The sequence below is a fragment of the Ammospiza nelsoni genome, chromosome 9, assembly GCF_027579445.1.
Source record: "Ammospiza nelsoni isolate bAmmNel1 chromosome 9, bAmmNel1.pri, whole genome shotgun sequence".
Lineage (NCBI taxonomy): Eukaryota > Metazoa > Chordata > Aves > Passeriformes > Passerellidae > Ammospiza > Ammospiza nelsoni.
The window spans coordinates 26760333-26785449 of NC_080641.1; the positions used below are offsets into that span (position 1 = coordinate 26760333).

The following is a 25117-nucleotide window of genomic DNA, read 5'->3' on the forward strand; positions in this document are numbered from 1 at the left end:
CTTTGGTGGCTATATTTTTTTCACCAAGAGTGACTAGGGATCACATTGTTTTCTAGAACTCACAAAAATGTCACCCCAAAAGTCAGTTTATCTCTCTTAAAAATAATATATCACCAACTTTACAATGCTTGTGGAATTTTGTGAAATGTTTAACATAACAGCTCTGGGACCGATTTAGGATTTAGAGCACTACTAAATGCCAATGCAGACATATACAAGATGATTTGAGACTCTTCATAAAAAATAGTGCTATTTATACACTTAGCTGCCTCTGCTATTTAATGGTAGAGCTGCTGACCTCACATGCAAAACTAAACCATTATGATTGTGGCATCAATTCATTAATCAAAATGACAGAAGGTCTCATGATCAAATGAGAGAGGTTCCTTTACTTTTTATGACAGTAGTGCTTGTGATACAGCCATACTGGATCCATCTGTGATTGAACTGGAAACCAGCTATTTTCTATACTCAATGGAATTCTGATTTATGATGTGCTTGAAATTACTGTGGATTTCTATTAAAGACAAACACTTTGTGGTAAGGTACCATACTTACCTGTAATTTAGTTATGTAACAGTAGTATCCTCTATAGACCCCACATCCTTTGGGGTTTTATGTTTTTCAGATATGCAACTTTCAGAGCCAACTTGGCATTTTTTAAGAGTTTGGCCTTTTTCCTGAGGCCATAAGCAAACCTCAAGCCATGAAGGAGCAGAGAATTTATACAGGTCTGCACAGACTCAATCAGCAGTTTCCTTTCCACTGACATCCACAGGAAGCCAGCATGTATGGAAAGATGGGGGCATGCAGACATCAACAATTACAGACAGGCCACTTTTCCCACATTTAGAAATGTACAGCTCAAGGCTAACTATTTAGTCAGTGTCTTTAGTGCATGAGAAACCGCTACTAGTTGGCAGATTTTCTCTTTGAAAAGTTTATTAATTTATTCTATTACTCAGCATAGGCAACGGTAAAGTAAAGGCTGCAGGATGACAAAAGAAGGGCCAAAGAAAATGACATTTTAGGTGAAGCTGTAATGTTCAAATGTGAGAAGAATATTTCTAGCTGGCAAGCATACCACTTTAAAATATGCTTTGTGCCTCAAAATATTTTAGGGATACTCACTGATCCAGCCACTAAAATAACACTTGGAAGAATGACACACAAGCTCATACAGACTCATATATCCACTTAACTTACTTACACATTCTGAAGATGACAGGGTCTACTGTAAAAATAAGACATTTATGTTCCAAGACTCTTTTAGTTCATTTCACTTGTGCACTTCTGGACTGCTTATAGAGACTTATTTATGACTTGGTCTTTGGAAACACACCCCCTGGTATCATCTCTTCTGGCTGAGGATTCTTTACAGGACAAAAATTACTCACTCAGGATCTATCTAGAAAAAGAGACTGCAAATTTAGGGAAGTAAGGTACAAAAGGTAACTTACCCTTCCTCAATTGTAACAGAATTCATGATGATACAGTTTGTTATCTTAACTCTGTCTTTTATGGTACACATGCTGCCGATGATGGAGTGTTTGATGGATGTCTTCTCTCCAATTTGTGTGGATGACCCAATGATACTGTCTGACCCAATCTAGGGAAGAAAAGAACAGAAACTAGCAAAAGTACATGGAGCTCTCTGATATGTGTTCTCCAAACACCTCTCCCAAAGCATGTCTTAAGCACTCATCAATAAAATTTACCCTGCTCTACCCTGAGGGATCCTTGGCAGAGGAAAGATCTGAAAATTTAGGGCCCATCCCATAGGCAGACAGACAGTCTTCCCAAGGTCTGTTAGCCTGGTAAAACTCCTAAAAAAATCCAGTGGATCTGGCGTTGTAGGCTTCATGCAGAAAGGTAAGTACGGTAGGCACGTTCCTGCTGGTACTCACTGGTTTCACTCAGGTTTGCCCTGTGAGACCTGTTAAAGGGAGGCTTGAAGCTGGCATTCAACCAAAACACATTAGCAAGAAGCAAAGCTGAAATACTGATCCTTTCTAGGTTTGGTGTCCTCAGGGAGGCAAACTGCTCAACTACCAGGAACTGCCATGAGGGAACAAGAGGCTGCAGTGTATGACTTGGAAGTAAGACAGACTTTTACCAAACATTTTAAAAGAGAGAGACTGAAGGGCAGGAACCCATGGGTGAGCCTACAGAAGACTCTGGGCTGCATCACCTACGTTCCACCATTCCACACTTCAGAACCTGGCTTCACTTCCAGCAATGGGACTGAATTTTAGCAAGCAGTTCATGAAACAAATGGCTGCAGACTACTGAAAGAACAGAGATGGGAAAAGGCAACACTTACCATGCCTCTGTCAGTGATCTGTGCAGACCCATGAACCAGTGACTCTTCCAGTCCCAGATTAAGCAATAATTTGGGAACCTACATGAAAAAACCCACATCACAAATTAACATGATAGTGCCGTACCCACAAGTTACATAAACAGCTCAAAGATGGCTTTGGTTTACATTGCACAAGGGTATTTGCCACAAACATTTTAAATTATGGGGAAAGGTAGGTCACTGCACTTCAAATGTCCACCAGTTATGTGTGATTTATCATCTCTCACTTCTGTAAAGGACACAGGTACACTACTACCACAGTGCACTACATGTCTCCTTTCAGCTCAGCTTCCCACCTGTGGAGAAGCAGTGGCTCAGCAGCAGCAAGCAGGCTGGCTCCAGGTGAGCACAGTGACATCCTGTACATCACCACAATATCCAGCATCTGCCATTCCTAATGCAGCTCAGCTTGTTTTACACTGTCCAGTAAAGCCAGGGAGGGAAGCAAGTAATAACAAATATAAACCAGTAAACTGGCATAAAAAGATGACTGTGTCCAGCCCACTCCATAAGATAGCACTCTGAGGCATGGGCAACAAAATTGTATTTTGGATATTTAAGTAGAAAGAAACTAAAGATGATCAAGTGGCTATTCCAGATGATGGAAAGCTGCACAAGAAAAGGCTCTTGACAGGGAGAAGGCAGGTGTTAGATAAGCAGACAGAGCAGCAGTAGGTAATAAAGAGAGACACAGCCCATGAGGTAGCCAAGAACAAATCCATGGAGAGCAATTCTGAACTGGCTCCCGAAAGGAAGGGGAACTAGCATTGTAGGAGATGGGATATCACTCCATCATTCCTTCTTTTGTGGGTGAAAGAGCAGCCTGAGGCATTCTGCATCTCCTGGCTGAAGTCAAGGTCACACAGCACAGAAGAAATGATGACAGCAGGGATGGGGATGTCAGGGGAGGTGGGAGCATTGCAGCAATGCACAGACACAATGTTACACAGTTACTGGCAGGGGTGATGCTATGTATGATGTCTCTTGGTAGGACAGGAAGACAGCGATGTATGAGGGCTAAGAGGTCTGTGTCACAGCAAATTGTCTGGCTGACTGAGAGGCAGCCTGTGCTGGAGCTGGTGTGGAGTTCTGCACATGCTGCTTGGCCATCCACGATGTGGGCACTCACTGTCCATCTGGGAGGTCATCTGGAGTCTCAGCACAGTGATGGTGAAACTGAGTTTGTCTCAAGGGAGGAAGCAGCACTCATTAAGTCTTCCTTTTCTCTACCCAAGCACCTATTTTTACAAAACTCTTAGAAAAGCTTATCTCTGAGATGTCTATTGCTCTGTTAAATTTGGCTGAATGTTGCCAGCAATTTCCAAAGCTGCTATTAAGGAACTGCTACACAGTACAATTGTGTAAAATTATTTCCTTAGAAAGCTGGGATAACAAGAGCTGGTGGCTAAGGAATGAACCTCAAAAAGCAAATCTCACAGATCTGAAGAAGATGGGATCAGATGAGCTCAGATTTCTGAGCTATCATTTCAATTTGCTTGTTGCCCCAGTAGACATTTTCACATCTGTAGCTCTTTATATCTTGAAGTTGGCCCTTCCCACTAGACTTGGATTTTGTTTATTTTTTAAATGCAAGAGTAGATTAGAGCCTTCAGTCCAAGGTGCAGGCACTCCAGAAAACCACCAGGTTACCAGAACACCACAAACTAGGCAAATCCACCTGGATGATGTTGGCTGGGTGAAGAGATGTCCCAACATGTCACCTGACACAAAGATCCAGGACAGGAACACACACTAAAGCACACCTACAGCATAGGTTGGAGAGATTCCTACTGTCCAGTGTTGATCTGCAGGAAGGGAAAAAAATGAAGAAAGGCTCTTGACCTCCCCAGTGGAAAGGTGCTGGGGTGAAATAAATAAAGGATTTTACTGGCCAGAGCAAAGGCCTTATTAGAATCAGTCAGTGGTAGTGCAGCCTGAGGGGTAACCCACAAAAGCTACAAGCTCAAGCATTTTGCTCTGAAAAGAAAGGTTAGACTGGGGGCAGGAGTCAGAGGGAGTGCCTGGGTCAAGGGAAGGTTTAAGATGTGTTTGGATTTAATTCATCTTACAAAGAAACTATTTCCTGCTATTGAAGATAACTCCCTCCTGAACCCACCTGCCCACACACAGGCTGCAGGCATCCAGAAACCCAGCTGGAAGTGAAATGATGTGAGCAGTGTTTCCTCACCAGAAGGGCAATGGGTTAGGATGCCATTCCTTCCCACAGCTACTGGACTGGACTGCTACTGCTATGTGAGTCTGTCCTTTGGGATCTCAGAGTTATAGGTCCCGACTTTGCAGCAAGGGGACCAGAATCTGGTCTGTGAAGGCCAAGACAAGAGCAAACTAAACACCCAAAATCTTCCTTAGAGACCAACAAAACAGGTAACCCTGCAACCCCCCCCACCCCCCCAATCAAATTAAATGTGCATCTTTTATGAGGATTAGCAAGAGAAACAAAATGCAGTGGCACTGAAAAAAGGAACTGCTTTCTCACAACTCCTCATTAAGCTCCATTTTATGTTTTACCTCCACATAGTTTCCTTAGAAATTTTACCATCCTGAAAAAGTTCAAAATTCAAAGAAAATCCTTTCCAACGTTGAAGGCCCCAATGTGACTTCAAAACACTAATTCTTTGTACCACCCAGGAGCAAATATATTTCCTGAACTAACCAAAATGTAGAATATTTAGGTTAAAAAAAAACCCAACCAAAAACAAAAAACCAACACAAAAAATCCCACATGGAGTCTGACTGGCTTAACTCAATAACTTTTTACTGAAGTGGCTGCTGCCAAATGTACACGCACACTTCCCTTAGCTAGTGGTATTCTCCCTTAACCCTTTGGACACACTTGCTCCTGCTATTTTTGGGGAAGTTTTCTCTGACAGCAGTGCTGCCTTTCTTCCTCATCTCCCTAACAACAAAGCAAATCACTTTAGTTATGTGTTCCTCTACAAACATCAAGGAGAAAGAGCTCCAGTGTGTAAACTCATGCTGCCATTCCACAATTTTGATTTGCATGAATTAATCCATTAATGTTGTCAAAAAGAAAGCAACTCAGTCTGAGAGCAAGTGCAAGGCAGTGACCACTTCCAGAATTCCCAAAACAACTTTTTCATCTTCCCAGCCCCACTTCCAGAAATATTGAGTCTTTCCTTACTGGTCTTTCAAAACTAGAGGAAACTGTCCATTCATGACAGCAATGAAGTTCATCACTAGCAGAGCAAAGTACAGAGAACTTGTATATTGCATCAGCCAGTGTAGTAAAAAAACCCCCACAACCCTGCCCCACAAAGATATTAAGAGCTTTTAATCACCAGCTTGTTAGGTAGTACAGGATTTCCCTAATTCTCATCTGTTATTTTTTTCTTTTATGAATTCTCAGTAGTGTGAAAGTGAAAGCTGCAACAGATGCTGCCTCAGATCAAGAGTTCACCTCTGTGTGTACCTGGAGTCCCACAGTAGGAAAACCTGCTCATAAAAGAGTCCTTTTATAATGGAAATCATTAGGCAAATGAAATGAAAGGGTAGATTACATCGCTTTTCAAATTGTTAATAATCTTTGCTATTATCACAAACAAACATCTGCTAGGAAGAGTCCAGTCAGAACTGACCTTGCTTTTAGGGCATGGAGGACATTGATTAAATGAGCTATCAAAGTTACTTCCATTCTTATTTTCCACACTTTGTGGCTCTTTGGCTGCAGGTCTTGCCGCTCCCAAAAACCCACAAGAGTGTGCACGGTGAGGGTTTTCTCAGCTAAATCAAATCTAGAGTAAATCAGTGACAGAACTGTTTCCTGGCCTCACGTCCTATCCAGCCAGCAGCAGGGTGATGTGTGCCTGGATAACGTGGCTCTGGTTCAATTCTCACATTCTCCTCAGCTGTGTCACAGGCAGTCACTCCTGCAGGGTGAAATGTCCTGTACTGCTGGATTCCCAGGTGGAACCTCTGTATTTTCCTCACCTGTCTGTTGGCTTCAATGTAGAGCCCAAGAGTGTTCACTCGGTAGCACAGCCCCTCCTTCATGATATGGACGTAGCAGCGCACCTTCCCTTCGTGGAGAGTTTCGTTCATATCTCCTCTCTGATCATTCCAACAAGAGTTATCTGGAGCAGGTTTCAGCAAGCTATTATCTTCCTTTATGAAACTATAAATGTCTGGAGAACACACACATGCATGAAGTTAGACAGGATTTAATGAAATACCTTCTGAAGAGGAATACTATTAAAATACTGTTGGTGAAGGGAAATATTCACCTCACCTCATCTCCATGGCTAGATACTCAGCAATCATTAACAGATTTTATCACATGTAGTGAGTAAGTGCTTATTTTTATTCTGCAGGTGTGAATTAAGGAATCAGGACAGATGCAATGTTTTGCCTAAGGTCACACAAGGAGACAGCAGAAATACTAGAAATAAAATCCAGAATCTGAGATCCTGTCGAGTTCCCAGTACAGGGTGGTTAAGGCTTAGTCTGTTGTCCTACCCAATTTTAGGAACTCCCTCCTAAAATTACATTTTCAACAATGCATCTAACTTTTTTCCAGAAAAAAAACCCCAAACAAACTAGAGCTCCTAGCTGATTTGCTAATGGTTTACACCAAAATAAGGGAGGACAAAAAATGCATATAGTACACAATACTATTTGAAAAAGAAATCCACTAGAATATTTGCTAGGGAAAAAAAGGTTCTGAGGAAAAAAAGCTGAGTATCTAAAATAGTGTTTCAGGCTAGCTCTGTACTCTACTCCATAGCTTAGCTGTAGCATATGGGCTTTAAAACTTCCATAAACCCAAATCCTTGATATTGTACTGACCTAGGGATGCTTGCTCTTTTTTCTTTTGGTCCTCTTCTTTGTTGTCTAGTCCTTGCTGCAATGATGCAGGAGAAGAAAACTGTTTCCTAACCAGATGTGGAATCAGTTCACTCCGGAGAGATGTGATTGTCCTGGGGAAAGAGACACATGAGGTCTGTGAATGCTAAAAATTATGTCTTCATTTTCTTTGCATAACATCATCAGACATTTTGCACACTTCATGAGGATGAACCAAAATAGCAAGACATTAAGACAATGTCCACTAGTCACCTGCTTCCTTAATGCATTAAAATATAAAGAAATATTCAAAATGAGCAAAAAGCTTCATTTTCAGAACTATGTCCCCTATAGTTTAATGATATAGATGTGACTATAATTTAATATGCCATTATCCTACAATTCATACTTCTGTGCAGATGGAATGCAGAAAGTACCAACATTGTAATGACAAAAACTGAAGTCACTTTATATGGCTTAAAAATGGCATCAATTGACTGGAAAAGAGAGAATAAAGCACCCACAGAGGGAAAATCTAAGCAGCTCCTCTTCTTTGTGATAAAACTATGGAAATGCTCAAGGATATATGAAATATCAGATCGCTGAAGTAAAATTTTTATGATGCATTAATGATATTCCTGTTCAAATGACAGATCCAGAACATTTGAAAGACTCAATCCATTAACAAGAGAAATTAAGACATTTCAGTTTAGGTCCCAAGACCTTAATTTTCTTTAGATGCTCCAATATAAAAGGTGTAAGTGAACAGAAAGCTTCCAGAGGCTTCAGCTGACAATACACTCATCTTCTCCTTGTACAGAATTCCACTTTTATGGTATCCATTCTGATACCCCAATACTAGGAGGTGGGGAAATCAGGAGGAGTTTTATCCCAAATCACCTATGCCTTAAACAAGGGTCCCAATCACTAGTGTATCTCTACTCTTACATTGATTTATACATTGCAATGAATCAACAAAAAACTCTCCCAAAAGACAAATATCAATGTAGAAAGTCTATTGTACCATGGGATTATAACCCTGCAAATTTAATTTTGACTGTGAGAAGAAAATTTTATTTTTCAATAAAGTATGTGGGGAAAAAAACCAAATCAACAGTTTTTACAGTTGGAGTGCAGTCTTAAAATAGCTTTATTGTTGTTGTTTCATTATTTTAACAATCTCCATTTAGTTACTGAATTGTGGATTATTTAAAGTAGTACTTGGGAAAATCATGCGGAAAATGAACTCAAACTTGGCATGTGTAAGAGGAAGTGCTAAACTTCAGAGGAAGGGTTGGAGAACTAACACAGTGAATTTGGCTAGAGGAACTCAACAAATAACAACCCACAAAGAAAGAGGAGTTGTTTAGAATAGAAGACAGCAAAACTAGGAACTAACTAACAGATTAAATTATGAAAGGCAAGTACTAGAATGAGTACAGTGAAAATTATTTTGGTTGGCAAAATCTCTAGCAAAGGGGGATCTTACACAGTTCAAACTTTAAGACCAGCTCAAAGCCCACCCAGGCCCCTGTTCAGGTCAATGATAGTGAAGCAGACCTAAGGACCAAAACAGCTTTTCCTGTCTCTAGCTTTGAAGGGAAGATTCAGATGTGATTGCCAGTTCAGCCCTATGAACAAATACAGAATGTTTCTTTTCCTTGACAAACTTTTTCTTCAGCCCTCAGTGCAGGTTGTGTCACATCCTCTCTCCTGCAGCCCACCTCTGAAACTTTGCTTTTATGTTTTATTACAGTCAAGGAAAAGCTCTAGCCTTTAGTCTCTCCTCCTGCTCGAAAATAAGATTATAATCACCTTCAGATAGCTGTATTTCAGGAACTAACCAAGTGAAACACTTCACTCCCTAATCACCGAATTTCTGCCTGCTAACCACTCCCAGGCGCGCTCGGCCGCGGCCGTGCCGCGCTCCCACACACGTGGGGCTGTGCAGATGGGCAGTTTACTAGCTCCCAGTGTTTGCCTGCAGCTGTGCCATTCAGCAAGGATTTCCTGCTTGGGTTTTATACTGCATCCAAAACCGACAATCCTCTGTTTCCCTCAGAGGCTGGCTATGGCATTTATAAGATATATTACCTATAAAATACCCAAGTATTTGGCAGTCTTAAATAGTCTGATGCAGAGGACAACACAACACGGTAGGAAATGAAAGCAGTGGAAAGGGGAAAAGACAAAGTTTTGCAGTTTTGCTTGGTTTTTGATGGTTTAATCTTTCTTGGCCAAACTCCTGAAGCTTTCCTGCGATTCTCTGAAGTGCTAGCCACATTCCTTTACCAAAGGTGGAGCAAATCTCTGGGTCATCCATAAGATGTGGCTCAGAAACACATCCTTCTTACTGGAAAAGGAAAACCAAGAAGGTTTGCCTCTGCTTGCTGTTGAAGCAATTTATATGCAACATTAAAGGAATTTGCCTTCGGAAAGTAATAAAAATACACAGTAAGGCCCTCTGTGAGAAAGATTTGGGAATTTTTCGCAACATATCTTGCAAATGAAGATATACAAAGTGATAGCATGAGACTATTATCTGACTGTCAACAGTGGGAGAAACCAAACATCTTGCTGGAACTAGGAAAGGAATTGAAATCAAAGGAAATGCAGAGGGACTGAAGATCCTTCATCAAAAAAGACAAAAATTAGCAGGAGTTTGGAAGAACCAACTGGCCTGTAACCTAGTGACTAAAGAAGACAAACCAAAAAGGTTTTTGATCTAGTATATTTAAAATTCTTACAACTAAATCCCAAACTTCACATGACTATATTAAGAAGAAATAAACATAAGACTGTATAAGCTGAAGAAAGCACCGTTTTTATTCTCTTCAGGTTTTAAAACTTGGAGCACCCTGGTTTCTAAAGCTCCTTGTTTTCATTAGCACCAAGTGAAAATGAAATATGCACTGAGATCCACAGAAGGAAAAATCTGCTGCAACCAGGAAAAAGAAAGTAAAAGGGTGAGTGGAAGAAGAGGAGGGCACACAAAATTTTGGCAGAAATCCAATTCTAAGCCAAGGTGGAGTAAGCATGCTCTTGACACCTCAGAGCAAACTCCAGAGGGTAGAGAGCATAAACATGAACCTGCCTTTGAGAAACATTTGCCAAAATAAATATGTTTTCATAAAATCTAGCCCAAGTGACAGGCCCTTTTTCATGACTTTTCATTCCCTAAACTTTGATTTTTGAAGTTCTATCTGTCTGTTTTCACCTCAACAGAAAGTTGCAGGTTTTTAATGAAACCACCAAAGATGGAGAGTGCTGTTAGATGTCTTCTTGTAAATGAAGAGAGGGGGACACACTAATCCCTGAAGCACCTTATGTGGCTCCAGAATCCTGAGAACAAGAGTTGGCAGCAATTTTGAAACAGGCTGATACTGATCATATTTAAAGCATGCAAAAAGAAGTATCATCCCTGCCATTCATGCAGCAGGTCACAACTACGGGGGATGCTGGCAAGACATGGTGCATAAATGGGGGAAATGAAGACAACTGGGCAGTTGAAATTCATGGTGCAAGTGCAAGAAAAAAAAGTAGGAATTCAAGTGAAGATGAAATAGTTAAATATCAAAAGAACCTCCTGGAAAATTCAATATTAAATGTATCTAAGAGATTAGAGCACACATCAGTTACTTGCAGTCAGCTATGTGGATTGCAGACGCAGACTCACACAATATAAACTTAGAATATTCAAGGTCAATTTTACTTAAAATCTAAAACATTAAGGCACAAAAATGGCTATTTGGTCAGAGAACTGTTATTTTACCAGCAAGACATAATTATACCTTTAGAATTCCTTTATCCCTGGACCCTGTGCACTCTCTGTATTCCCAGTGTTTCTGGGATTTTTACATCTCATTAAAGGCACAGATAAGGTTCATGCTAAATTAAAAAGTTTTACTTGTGAAAGAACTTTGGGTGAAAACACCTCACCTAGGTCAATAAGCTTAACATTTAAACACAGCTATGCAGAGTGTTTCAGAAACTTTTAACTATAAATAAACTTAAAACAATCTACAACATGGCAGAATTCAGTTTGTATCTATGTATATTATATTATATTATATTACATTACATTATGACCCACAGAGGGCCAACTTTTACTTGTTGCTGAAAAGCAATTGCCTCTGGGATGAAGCTTATTGAAACTTCAGCAAGAAATTAAGAACAATGTAGCCAACTGAAACACAAGAAGAGTTTTGGGGGGAAAACTCATACTGACCCCTTAAAAAAAGACCCAAAAAAAGGACAAAAAAAGATTTCACAATTATGCTTTAATGGGCTATGATTTCTGTTCTTTGATATATGTATTGCTGGAGACTCTGTCATAAGACATAGAAAATAATGGTTCTGACCAATGAAGATAAGGAAAGGAATCTCATAAAATATTTTACAATACAAGAGTCTATTTGAATCTAAGTTTAGGTGACCTTGCACAAGTCTAGGTAACTGTAAGTGCTTTTTGGCTTGATCCACAGCAGGAATAGGAGCATCCACAGCAGGAACAGGAGCATCCACAGCTTCTGCTTCCTGCAGCTAATTCTCACCAGCTTCAGACCCTGAACACAACTGTCAGTTCCATTTACCGGCTGTCATTCATTTTCATTTTCCATGTTTAATGTTAAACACCATAAAATAGTATTAATGAGTATTAGCATTCTAATATCCTCCCTGTTTTATTAATCTGTGATGAAGCATGAAATCTACTGTTGCTGTCAGCACCCACCTGTGAAATCTGCTGTTACCCGCCATGGGTAGCTGCAGGGGGCTTCCCTTGCTATCACTGTCAGCACAATCAGCTACATCTACAGGTGCAGATAGTGTTTGTGATTCCCCATTACAAACAAGCAGATCATTAGCCCTTTCATACCTATTTGTATCCTTTTTTTTTTTTTTTAAACAGGCAAATGTTAGCTCTTGTACAGCTATGCAAGTGTACACTGGGTTGGGTTCTGATCTTAGCTCCATGGCCTTCAACAGAGATTCTTCAGATCACATCAAAAGAACATGAGGCTGTATTTCAGACTGGTGCTCATAATTAATGTTAGAAATGTACACATAAATACAACTAAACAAATCCTAAGGCAACTTACAGTTTTGGCCAGAAAGGAGTTGCATGTTTATACAGAACAATAAAGATGTAAGAAAAAGGGAGGGAAGAATAAAAAAAAAAGAGGGTGTGTTGGAAGAAAAAGAAAAGTTAATTCTGAACCCTGTAGGTACATAGTTCATGGTTCTCATCGTTTAAAGGATAAAGCCAAATAACATTTAAAAATTCCATGTAAGCTGGGAGCTCTCTTGTTGAATCTCAACGTTATTTTCTCCTGATCCTTTGATGGAGATTAAAAATTTCCATGTGAATACAAAGAAAGAAACAACAGTTACTCTGAGATTTTTTTCCCTGAGCATTTAATGCTCCAAACTAGAGCAGCCAGCCACCATTCCCATCTCCTCCCCCCTCCTACAAGAAAAAAAAGTCAACTCACTTTGAAGAAAAGACAAAACAGACAAAACAGGGTCAGGGCAAGGGGGATTAGGGAAATGATATTTATATCATGGACCAAATTAAAATGTCAATGCAAGAGGCAGGCAAACAGCCCATGCCACATATATACACCAGGCATGTTTCCTCAAGGAAACAGGAAAGAGATTTGAAAAGAGTTAATGCAGTCCTGAGTTAATACCACCTGCCTCAGACTCAACACCACTTAAAAGACAGTGTTTGGGTCCATTTCCCACAACGCCGTTTTAACAAGCACAATGGAAAAAGGAATTACAGGACTTTTCCCCTTCTTCTCACTGATTCATTACTAAAAATGCTGGCATTTCTGAGACATGCTAAGAATGTGGAGAAAGCAGAGAAGGACTACATTAAAAAGGGAAAAAAAAATCAAGTGATAAATCTAGAGGGTGTGCCACATCTCTGCAGAAGGCTAATTCTGCCCTTACATCTTGCAATAATCCTTTTGCCTTTGTTTGGTGTAACCAAGACCAATTATAATAAAGGAAAATTCCAAAGTAACCAGACAAGCCAATAAATTATCAGGCAATTAATTGTGCCTAATTCAATAACCTGCAGCACTTGTCACAGCATTAAACATCTATTATATCTTGCTATGTTCTATTTCTCCTGTTCTACTCTAAAAATCTGGACCACAAAAAGAGCAAATACATTTCTCACACCCTGCCATAATTTCATATTAATTGTCAGTGTCTCTTATTTTTGAAGTTAAAAGCCTAGGGAGAAGACAAGGAAACTTTGAGAAATGTTCTACTAAAAGGTAATTCCACATGACTGCATTTGTGCTTCATTTGTCTTTCCGTACTATTTTCTAACTAAAACCTTCAAGCCTGACAGCAACATACTCCCAAAGCTCACAAGAACGTGCATGACTCATTCAAAAGCCATTACACAGCAAGCCAGTAAAACTGCACAGCTTTGCAGGCTCAAGTTTATGAATGACTTCCCAAAACTGCAGAATCACCACCAAAACCCCACATTCTGGACGATGGAGGGAAAGCAGAAGACACGCAAGTGACAGTCACAGGCACCATAACACAGAGAGAAACCAGATCAAAGTATGAAAGGGATGGTATGGATGCAAACCACATAAAAGCTGTTCTCAAGTTCCACCAAGTCTGGATGCAGTTAAAGGAGCAGGGATCTAACTTCCACTTCTGCCAAAAAGCCCTTTGGGAAACAAGGCAGCTTTCTGAAAAATTGACCACAGAAATTAAAACTCCTCAATTACATACTCAAATCCTTTGAAAGCGTGTGCACACTCAGCTCAGGTCATCTAAGTAACCTTAACTCTGCCCACTTGCCAAACAGCCAGCAACACCCCACAGCTCCCAACTAACACCGCTTTTGCACAGGAATGCCAGCAAGTTTAGACATTTTTAGAACTTCTCTCTGACCAAAAGTCTCTGAGGCCGTCGGAGGCCACCCAGGGTGTTTGGCAGGTTGTACACACTGCTGAGGAATGGATCCCATTCATTCCCAGACAGCATCCCATTCTTCTGAAACAAGCGCACCTGCAACAAATGGGACTCCTTGCCAAACTCATCTTTCCCGTTTCTCTCCCACCTCCGCCTTTGCAGCCATCTGTGTCTGACTTACCAACTTTTTTCTAAGTGCCTTTGAAATTAGGCTCCTTTTCTGAAAAAGAAACAGGCATTCTGACAATTTGCCTAAACAAACACATATATATGATGCATTTGATAAGGCTGACATGTATCCATAAACTGATGAGTTATGTAAACTTTAGGTGCATAATTACGTATTTAAACACTTCAGACTTGTATAAAACATGTAAGTGTCAGAAAATCCAGACACGGCTGTAGCTTCTCCTGGGCAACCTCTTCCACCCCACACCACTATTGCATCACAGGCACTGGAGATGCCCACATGACTTTACTCATTCTCCATGCAGATACTGTGTTTGGTGGTCTGCAATCATACAGACCTATCCTCAGTTTGACTAATTTCTCTCAGCAGTCTGGGAAATAAACTGGAAGCTCTGATGTGCAATTCAATCCTGCTTCCACCTATACAAGTACCATTTCTATACCATTCTCCCCAGCAATCACTTACCTTAACTCCCATCCTCTATACTCATTGCTAATCTTTGCTCCCCACCTCCCTGCAGGACAACTCTTCTGTTCTTTTTACCATGGTTTTTGCAACATGATCTTCTGTCTGTGATAAGACTAAACTTTTTTTTTTGTCTTCACTTTATCCTTTCTTGGAAAACTTTGAAAGCTTTTTGGCCAATGAATCCCATCTCCTCTTTTTCACAAGACAGCTTTTATTCATAATGTTCTTTCCAGGTGGTATTAATCCATAAAAGTTTGGTGTAAAATGCTGTAGGAGCTACAGTTCATCTCTGAATCTTTGATTTAGGGGAAATATCACTCCTTCTTCTCCATTCAGCTCTTGGACTTCTTCAAAACCAGTAGCTCAACTAGACAGCATTCAGCATTTCCCATAGACTATTGAAAATGTTATACTCCTTTTTTTTTTTAGTTTTTTTCACTTTAAGTAAAGAAACTCACAGTTGCTCCTCTTTGATTCAAGATTGTTCTAAGATCAATCCTTACCTCATGCTCTAGGCTCCTTATCACATTCAAAATGGAACTCAGAGTACCATTACTGATTGAATGATGGTTCACTAACTTAAGGAAGACACTTCTTAGCTACTCTATTCATGTATGAGTGCTCTATCATCAGTGGTAGCATTTATTGTCCCATCTATAGGCAGGAAGTTAGATGCCTCCCACAACAATAATTCAATGCAATAATAAAGTCAGCAAGAGTGCTAGAGACATATTTGTGATTGTTCATGCTTCATTTGCCTTGCTAAGGCACAATGAAATTTAACACTGAACACCCAGAATAAAAAAAAAAAATAAACTATAAGAAAAAGCAGAATACTAGTAAGATAATAATTGTTTTCTCTCTTTACTCAAAATTCAATCTGTCAGTAAAAGGGGACTCAGCATTTCAGAAGGATATATCAGTGACTGAAGTGTTGTGGAAGAAGAGATTTAGATGCAAAACAGAGAGGGACAGAAAAGAAAACATTATCTTGAAAATTGTACATTCAGATCATCTGAGTGAAGAATACAAGGGAATTATATTTTTCACTGCAAGAGACACATATATGATATCATAGTATAAGGATTGTATCCTCACAGGGAGATGCCCAGCAAGGCAAGATAGTAACTTTACCCAAAGTATTATCTTACATGCAAGTAGTGCTGGGTACAGAAAATGTACTGCATTGATAAAAGGAATGTTTAGGGTGATACTGCCCAAGTGGCAATGATTTAAGAAGAAAAAAATCAATGGGAAAAAAGCACACAAAGATGGGTAAACTAATTACTTCTTGGCTCTGAAATCACATCTTGTGTGAAGACAGAAGTCAGCTGGACTGAAGGTTACCCAAGGAAACTGAAACTGCATCAAACAGTGGAAAAATAGTTAACCATTTTTAATGTTTATTATCAGATCAGAACAAGCCCAGCTGAGGCCACCAAGAGGGCCAAGAGCACATGACACAGGAGGAGAAGCTGGGGGAGCTGGGTTTGTTCAGCCTGGAGAAGACAGGGCTGTGGGGGAATCTGATTACATTTTCCACTACCACAAGTGAAGTGATACAGAAGACAGACAGAGTCGTCCAAGAGGTGCACAGTGAGAGAGCAAGAGGCAACAGATGCAAGCTGCAACAAGGGAAATTCCAGCTGGGACATAAAGAAAATAACTTTTCAGTGAGTGGTACAGTCCTGGGACAAGGCCCAGTTTCCATCCTCAGAGATTTTCAAAACTCCACTGCAAAAAAAACCCTGAGCAACACACGAGTTAGACTTGAGCAGGAGGCTGGACTAGATCTTGCTAGACATTCCTCTCCAATCTAAATATTTCTATGATTCTATAATTGAATGACATCTTTCATGGCCTTCCTATATTTACCTTTTTTACAGAATCCAAAGGGTCATAATATGATGGTGTAAGTCACAGTTAGAGAACAAAACTGACATATTTTAACATTTACCTTAGAAAAAGTGTGCATTAGGAGCAGCATTAGCTCCAATGCAGCATATCCAAAGATATGTCTACTCCCAGGTAGTCTGCCAACAGGAAAAGGAATTGTATGTCTTACAGAAGGCATTTGCTGAAAATCATAATGTGTTTAAATCTAGTTTGGATCATTAGGGCTTTTCCCCCTGAGGTTTCAGGAGTAAGCTTGATTGGTACCATGGAAAGATGATAGCAGTAATGATACCCTGGGGGATGAGGACATCAACAAATTTTAAATCCTGGCATTTCTAGTAAGGAGCAGGGAAAGCTCCAACAGCTGGATATGTTTGACAAGGAAAGGAAATGGGGAAGATGAATTGCCATTTCACATTGTAATAGATTAAATGCACTAAGGAGGAGCCTGGGCTGGGTTGATTGCGGGGTGTTTTTCCCCCTTTCTCTCTTCCTTGTTTGAAAAGCTACAATCTATTTGCCCTGACTTCACACAGTATACTTCCTGTAGGAGCTATTTGTTTATTTATCCATTTTAATCACAAGGAAAGTATTCATTATAAAATCTCTCCTTACAGCAAAGGAGAAACCTTCCAGCCACACGGCTGACACATGTTAACTTGCAGGTATTCACAGAGCAGGTTCTGTTTTAAGCCATCTTTCAGGCAGCCACACAAAGACCACCAAAGCTGGGTGTTCAGCTCTGCCAGACCTCCCCCAGCCAGCAGCCCTTGCCAGGAAACACAGGTGACAGCCTGGATGATAAAAAGGCATTTAGAGGGGAAAAAGAAAAAAATGCACTGGTTTAGTCTGGGCAGTACCTTAATATAAACCTGCAGGGGCCTTTGTGTACAGCAGAGCACACAGCCATCCAAGCAGGAGCTCCAGAGACAGACACTCACACCTCCAGTTTCCAAAGATCTCACACTGCCCTGCCCTTTAGCGAGGGAGGAGAAGGGTGGCTCTACTGCAGCTCTTTTCATGGCCACAGATCTCCCAACACAGCACTGAGACAGCAAACCCTCCTCTCCCCTCCTGGTGCTGGCCCAGCAGAGGCTCTCTGTACACAGCAGAGGAGAGCTGAGCAGAGAAGTGTGCTCTGGGATTGCAGCTGAAGCAGTTTGGAAAGGCAGAGCACTATGACCTCACACAATTTGCTCTTATTTAGTTTAAAAAAAAAATACCAACCCAAACCCCAGTGTTTAACTTTGTAAACAAATCATACTGACTTTGGCTATAAAGTTTACTGCAAATTTGCTCAGTTCAGAAAAGAGTTTCTCTACTGGCAGATTCTGGCAGGCGGCTCTCCAGCGCTGGAAGAACTGCAGAAATCTGATTTGTTTTCTTAGCTACAGCTCAGACTCTCACAGGGTGCACCCTGAGAGGAGGGCTCCGCAGGGAAAGTGGGTTTCCCTGGTGGCAGGCAAGATGGTAGCACTCAGCATTCCCAGGATAAGGCACTGTGAATTGCTAACTCAGATGTTTTGACGTGAGCACAGTGCTGCTGTTTGTCATTCTTGCCTTTCCAGTACCACAATTGATCCTTCTGGCCACAGGAAGAGCTGTCCACTTCCTAGGTGACTGTACCTGGGAAACTGTGGCATTTTCTACATCCAAAACTTCAGAAGGACTAGATTCTGGACAAAATGGTGATTTTCAAAACACATTACTAAACACAATAAAATTTTACGTGGTTTTAGGAGGAAGAGGGGTGGGGGAAAAAGGGGGAAGGACACCATAAAAGTATGTGAAATGTCCTAATATGTAAGAGGAATACATGTGTTGTCAATTTTGTTTTACATATGCCTACACAGTCTTTAGAAATGAAGCCTGAAGATCTTATGTCACAAAGTGCATGTGGCACTCAGGTGGAGAACAGAGAACCCAGAACATCTCAGCAAACACACAGTGGCATCTGCCTCCACCAAATCTGAAATGACCACCGTTCAGAGGTGGTGCAACTAGGGTGCCTGAAGAAAAATTGCCCAGAATTTCCTATTTTAAGTTTCTGTTTTCATCTGTTTGTAAATTTTGCCAAACTGTAACTGTTTTGGCTGAAATTACCCATGCCAGGTGTTTCCCTCAAGCTGATTATTTTTTGGATAGCGTCATCAAAAATGTCTCAGCTATTTCCAAGAACAAAATTATGGAAAAACCCCTTTGTTTTGATCATGTTAAAAATATTTCATCTGCTGTGCTGAAAAGCTCTTGCATTTCCAAGCTTAGAATTTGGCACAGCACAGGGTTGTCTTTTCGTCTGGGCATTACATTTGTAAACAGGAAAAGTGCCCATACTACACCAGGCTCAGTCTGAAAAAACACTGTTTGCACAAGCTTGGAAGAGACCTGTTTGGTTTGGGTTTTTTTTACTTCTAAAAGGTAGAAGTACTTCTACCTTGGGCATGCTCCATTCCCTCTTTTCTGCAAGGCAACTGAAGTACTTGTGCTCTGTTCCACAGAGAAACAGATATGCTCTGGGCCAAGGTTGTAAATGCTGAGATGGATATTCTTTGAAGTGTAGAGCATCCCATCTCCTTCTGGTGGCTGACCTGAAAGGTGATAAATCTATGCTGATAACAACTAGTCCGTTAGCAAGAGTCACAGCAGACTCACTGATTAATTCTAGAAGTGTCACATACATAAATATATATACACACACTTAAAGAATATCATGGTAACAGTCTGGGCACTCAAATTAAGAAAAGCAAGAAGCATGTTGTTTATACCTCAATTAAGACCTTGTGTGTTTACATTATGATACAACCCTTAAACACACCTACTTTTCCTCTCTCACCAATCTCAATCTCTTCTTTACCAAATGCAAAGATGGACTATGCCCTGGGGATGGATCACCATTGTGTAATGAGGCAGAAGAATGCCTCATTTGTTAGAACATGTGTGTTAAATGTACAAGGCAGAGGGCTGCAAGAGGAGAAAAGAACTGCTAAGATGTAAGACAAATGAATGATGCCTGAAGAACTGATTTTTACTTTTTTCTGTAATTCCCTTCTGTGAGAGGATTTTATGGATGGTGCTGCATGCAGAACATAAATCTGCAGGTTGCCACTGATTATTACCCTGCAACAGCTATCATCAATGGAAAAGACTTTTTCAACATTACAAGCTCCCTGTATAATAACATTAATAAGTGAAAAATGGCATACTTAAGACAAAGATGCTTCAAACCTCAGCTCTTGTGTACCCTGGTTTCCCACTTTCAGAAGGGGAAAGCCACAGCTTCACTAATAGATGTGTTGAAAAGAGTTAATGGGCATTATAGAATCAGTGATGAGCACCAAGAGGAATGTATTTACTTTTACCTTTCCAAAAAAAGTATTTGACTTATCTTCAGAACATGGTTTAAACAGGGATTAAGGCTGGTGGCCTTCACCTGAACTACAGAAGTTATGTAAAACACTGAACAGTGTCTCCTTCAGTAAACATCTCAGGCAATAAACGATGCAATGGTCACAGATAGGAAAAAAAAAACCCCAAACAAGGTACAAAGTCATGTAACTGAGGCTGCAACATAATATGTGGGGAAAAAAAAGCAAAAAGTTGCAAAGGGAGCCTCAGCTGTGGCATTTATTAATTGGCAAGTGCTACAATTAGCAAAGTTAGTATTTTTAAATGTGGCTTTTTGTATGCTCAACCTGTAACTTAGGTTTGATTAGTATATTCCTAATATACTAGATAAGTTCTGCACTGATGAAATTTGAGAAAAGTATTTTGGGGACCTTATTGATTAGGACCACATACTGCTTTGCTTTAGGCAGCCTTGATCTGGCTTTGGACTTTGTGGTCTACCTCAATGAGGGGTGAACTCAGCAGTCCCATATGCCTACAGGTTTCAGCTGTGAGCATGGTAAAATTCTAACAAATATAACAAATGCTGCCATGTGTACCTGCACAACTGACTTTGGGCACAATGCCATTCATATATATATGTATTATAAAAGCATATTAGGTATGTTCTTAAGCATATTCATAGCATATGTAGAGACATATCTTCAAGACTTAAATTTCCAAAGCAACTTTGAATTTTCCATGTTAAAACTTCACAAGGAAAGGGGTTGCTCTATACCTATCTCCACTCTGCCCTCCTCTCAATTATGTACCTTACTTCACCAGGCCAAAGCTTTAGAAATTTTCAGGAAAAGCAGAACACAAGCTACCATGCAACTTCCCTTTGATCACATTTCTCCTGGTAGCAGCTTTGCTGGGATTGCTAGCAAGCCAACTGTCAGCACACAGCAAAGAAATAGCAGCACATGTCAGTGCAGCACGCAGGCTCACACAGCACATCCTGCCCTCTGCTCCTCGTGAACTTCAGGGGAAAGGGAATAAGGACTCTCTTCTTCCATCTGCTCCGAACGCAGCAGCGAGGCAGGATTCCAACCTAGCACTCAGGAGAGTGCCAAAAAAGGGACTGGCTACTGTGCTGGCTGCCACTGCAGGGCCCCAGGGGTGTGAGGCCCGCCAGCTGTGGGGTGGAGCCGTGCCCCCAGCCAGCTACAGCCTCTGCTGCTGGCTCGCTGCTGGCTCGGCGCGAGCAACGAGCGCTTTAAGAAAAGCAATATTGTGCAGTTCACCGTGTGGTGCAGGTGTTCACCTTCAACTGTCCCTGCCCTGGGCTGCCAGAGCAGCTCCAGCAGCACACACAGCCTCTGCTTGCCTGTCTTCCCACGCCACAAAGCGTGGCAGCTATGAGATCCCTGCGCTGGCTTTGCTCTGAAAGAGAAAATGCTGCGGAAAGGAAAGCTCTCACCTAAATACAAACAGCTCATGTTTTTAACTGACTTCCCTCCCATGTGGAGGTGTGATACAACTCCACACTCTCCACCAATAGCAACCTCAGCAAGTCTAATTTCACTGATGAAGAAAGCAACCTGGTAAAGAATCAAAGGCCTCTGCTGAAATAAACCCTGGGGCCAGGTACCACCAGCAGAAAATTCAGCCAGACAAGAGCTGCTTCACACTGAGGTCACAGATCCTGTTCAGACAGCATAAATCCAGCTGGTAGCAGGGTATGGTCTGTGACCTGTTGTGAATCTCATGTGGACAGCCCCAGCAGTCAGCAGTGACTGGGTACCCACTGCAGATGCAGGGATGGAGATGCTCACCCCAGTCCCATACTGGCGTCCCTGTGCAGAGGCTGTCAGTGCACTGCAGCTGATTAAAGAGCATCTTTTAATCAACCTACCCTCGTGAAGCAGAAGTATGGAAAGAAGAGGAGGAACAAATTCCAGCTGCAGGAAATAAATTGCTATGGGGAAGAATTTCTTCAGCTGTTGTCCAAGCCAGCATGGAACCACGAGTGTTTGAGCTTGGTAGATTTGGACAGGGTAGGACCCTTGCACACTTGATTTCACTAGGAACCTGTGCTGAACTAGGGGATGAGTGATAGATGGAGATTTAACTGCCAAAATGCATTTTTTCCTCCTAGGAGAGGAAAGAAAAAAGCAGTTTCATTGCTGAAAAATAAATTCCCCAGGTTTAAATTACATTAGGGGCATGGCATTTTTTATTTTTGTCTGGACATACATATTTGAGGGTGTTCTAATAAACAGAATATTTCCTCTGACTTTTATTCAAAGGCACAAGCAAGTTCTGCCTTTTAAAACTCAAGAATTTGATTTGCTATAGAGCAGTAAAAATTCAGGCAGGATAATCATAAATTTAGGCCTTTTAAAATAGTTCATAAAAATGTATTAAAGGACTACAAACTGAGTTACAGGCTACCAAACAGTATTTTGACCTCTCCTAACATCTCTCATCATAGAATCTCACTGCTGCCAAACAAATACTGATTATTTTGCAAACAATCCCACCCAGAAGAGGAAACAAGTGCATAGAAAAATCAAAGGATCTCTCTAGCACCGCAAAGCAAGACAGTGATAAAGCTAATGAAAAACCCTTGGTATCATGACTTCATCTTGTAGTTGAATATTCAGCCTTTTTCCAAAGCAGCCACTCAACAAAGTTGTTCCAAATCCTAAAGCAAGATTTTTATAGTTAGACAGAACCAAGGTTTAGCCATTTCATGTTTTTTTCCCCTCTGTTTTTATATTAGTTGCTCGTGACTTTTTACTTTATTTACAGCACATATATTAATCTGAATGCCAATTATTCTTACAGGTACAGCTATAAACAAATTAGATTCACCCAGGCAGAGCTTGTTCTTGCCATATCTTTGCAGCTAAGCTGGGACTCACTGAAGAAGAAACAGATCCCACACAGATAACCACATCAGTTTTCACATAATGCTTCAACCTGGAAGTAATCATAATTTTCCTCTACAAAAGCCAGTTGTAGCAACTGAATTTTTTACTGCTGGGCAACATCTTTTCAACTTTTGTATGTCAAAAAAACATTTGAAAAAATGTAAATGCTTCACTGAGCTACAAACAATGAAAAAAGGTGTTCTGCCTGCCATCAAACCCTGCTGTTAAAATATTAACACAATGTAAATATTGTAATATTGAGGAAGTACACTGTGTCAGTACTTCCTGGCACTGTACAAGAGCTTCACTGTTCCCTTCAGTCCCTGCTGTTAGTTTTAAACACGCACAACTTAAACAAGGCATCTGAGCTTCTCCAGTCCTAGTGCAGAATTGCAGAGAGGCAAAATCTTACTGTAGGTTCTTTCTGGACTAAAAACCAAAGTATTAAAAAGAATCCTTAAACCCAAACAATTCTGTAGATGTCAGTACTTTTGAGGCAAAAAAAAAAAAAAAATCCCGAAAGTCTTTCAAAAGTCTTGGCATATTGCTGCCAAACATGGAAAGATCCTTGGGTATGCACTGTCCTCCCCTTCCTCAGAGAAGAAAAACAAGCTGCAAATGCCCACCAGTGCCAGAAGTCTGAAAGCTGAAGTTATTCCTCATGGCAAAAGTCCCATTCCCCAGATTTGCCAGTTAAGCACATTACTTGCAATTGACTCTCTCAATTGACTGAATAAGCAGCATTTGCGTAATAAAGAGAATGAAGCAGCTATCTACCATCAGTAAGCCAGATGTTGCTATCAGGTCTTAAGAAATGCTGTCTAGCTACTGTAATGATCTATTTGTCATGAAGTGTCACAGAAAAGCAGCACTGCTTCAAAAAATAGTGAAAAAAGAGAATAAGCTCGCTATAAAAACAACAAAAAAACCCTCCTAGTCATACCTGCAAAAAGTCAGTTGTTTTCTTCTATGGGGATTTGAGGGCAACTAGTAAAGTTTTACTCTACTGGCTTTGGTTAATACAAGGCAAAATCCTGACTGACAAAGTCAAAAGTCTCACCAGTTTCCACTGAAATAGCATTAAAAAAAATTGAAATCTGAAGTTACTGCTATTTACACCTCTCTGAGTAACATATCTGACAAGGACCATCCTTGTCCCACAGATCTAAATTCAAAACCAGGGAAAAATAACTGAATGTGTGAAATGTCTAATATTCCAGATATGTCTAATCCCAGCAAAACTCGGTGCTAGGATTTCAAGAAATGAGTCCTACGTGCTGTATTATGACAAAAGAAAGTTGCAAACACTGCTTCATGCTACCACAGGAAGAACGAGAATTCCAAACCCTCAACAACTTTCTAAAATACACTAAATAAATGGTTTATTCCAGGTTTAAAGCATCTGCTGCTCCTGAAGCTCTTACCTTTCACAAGTTTCTGTACACAAGTGGGAACTAAAATAACTTGTACAATGCCCCTGTGTACCAAAGTGTTGGCTAAGCCTTATTCTTATGCGTGGTAAGGAACTGCCCTCAGGGTTAACACAGATTTTCCACTTAATTTTAACTCACTCACAGACCCTTATTCTGGAAGAGCTCCTTCAAGCATGTATCCAGCTGTATCACCAGATTTGTATATGGTCAAGACTAACATAAATCTCCCACCCTCAATGTTTTTTCACATGTCAGTTTATCTGCTAAGAAAATGTACTATGAACACAACACTTAGCCCCTGTATCTTTTATCTTACTTAAAAGGGTAGAAAAACTCTTGAGAACCCAGTGAGCATTCAGTATATGTAATGGGCATGAGAGGGCTATAAAAAGTCTAGGAACGGGACATAATTCCAAAACTGAACTACTTACTGTGAGGGGGAGTGTTCATTTGTTTGTTTTTAAAAGACAAACAGGGTTTTTTTTTGTCTGTTTCATGAAATATTATAGCTAAGATCCTTCTCCGCTTCCATAAATGGATGTTTTTCTTACTCTCAGTGGGTGGTCTCAGAGTTTTGACAGAGGAATATCACAAGCTAAAACATAGGATGCTACAGAGATAGCCCACCTGCAGTGGTGGTGGATGTGAAGGGGCAGAGGGAAGGTGATTGCAAAAGACCAAAACAGACTGTGGTGGGGGAAATCAAAGGTCAGAAATGTATTCACAAACCTAACAATAG

The 25117-nt window shown here is 40.6% G+C and overlaps 1 protein-coding gene across 1 annotated transcript in view; it reads right to left on the reverse strand.

Annotated features, from left to right (window-relative positions):
- Positions 1 to 25117, reverse strand: part of EIF2B3 (eukaryotic translation initiation factor 2B subunit gamma) — a 95459-nt gene that overhangs the window by 22868 nt on the left and 47474 nt on the right. The window contains exons 6-9 of the mRNA XM_059478272.1: positions 7187 to 7317; positions 6332 to 6525; positions 2324 to 2401; positions 1461 to 1609 (exon numbers count right to left, since the gene is read on the reverse strand). Of these exons, the coding sequence (XP_059334255.1) occupies positions 1461 to 1609; positions 2324 to 2401; positions 6332 to 6525; positions 7187 to 7317 (552 nt within the window). The remainder of the gene's footprint in view (positions 1 to 1460; positions 1610 to 2323; positions 2402 to 6331; positions 6526 to 7186; positions 7318 to 25117) is intronic.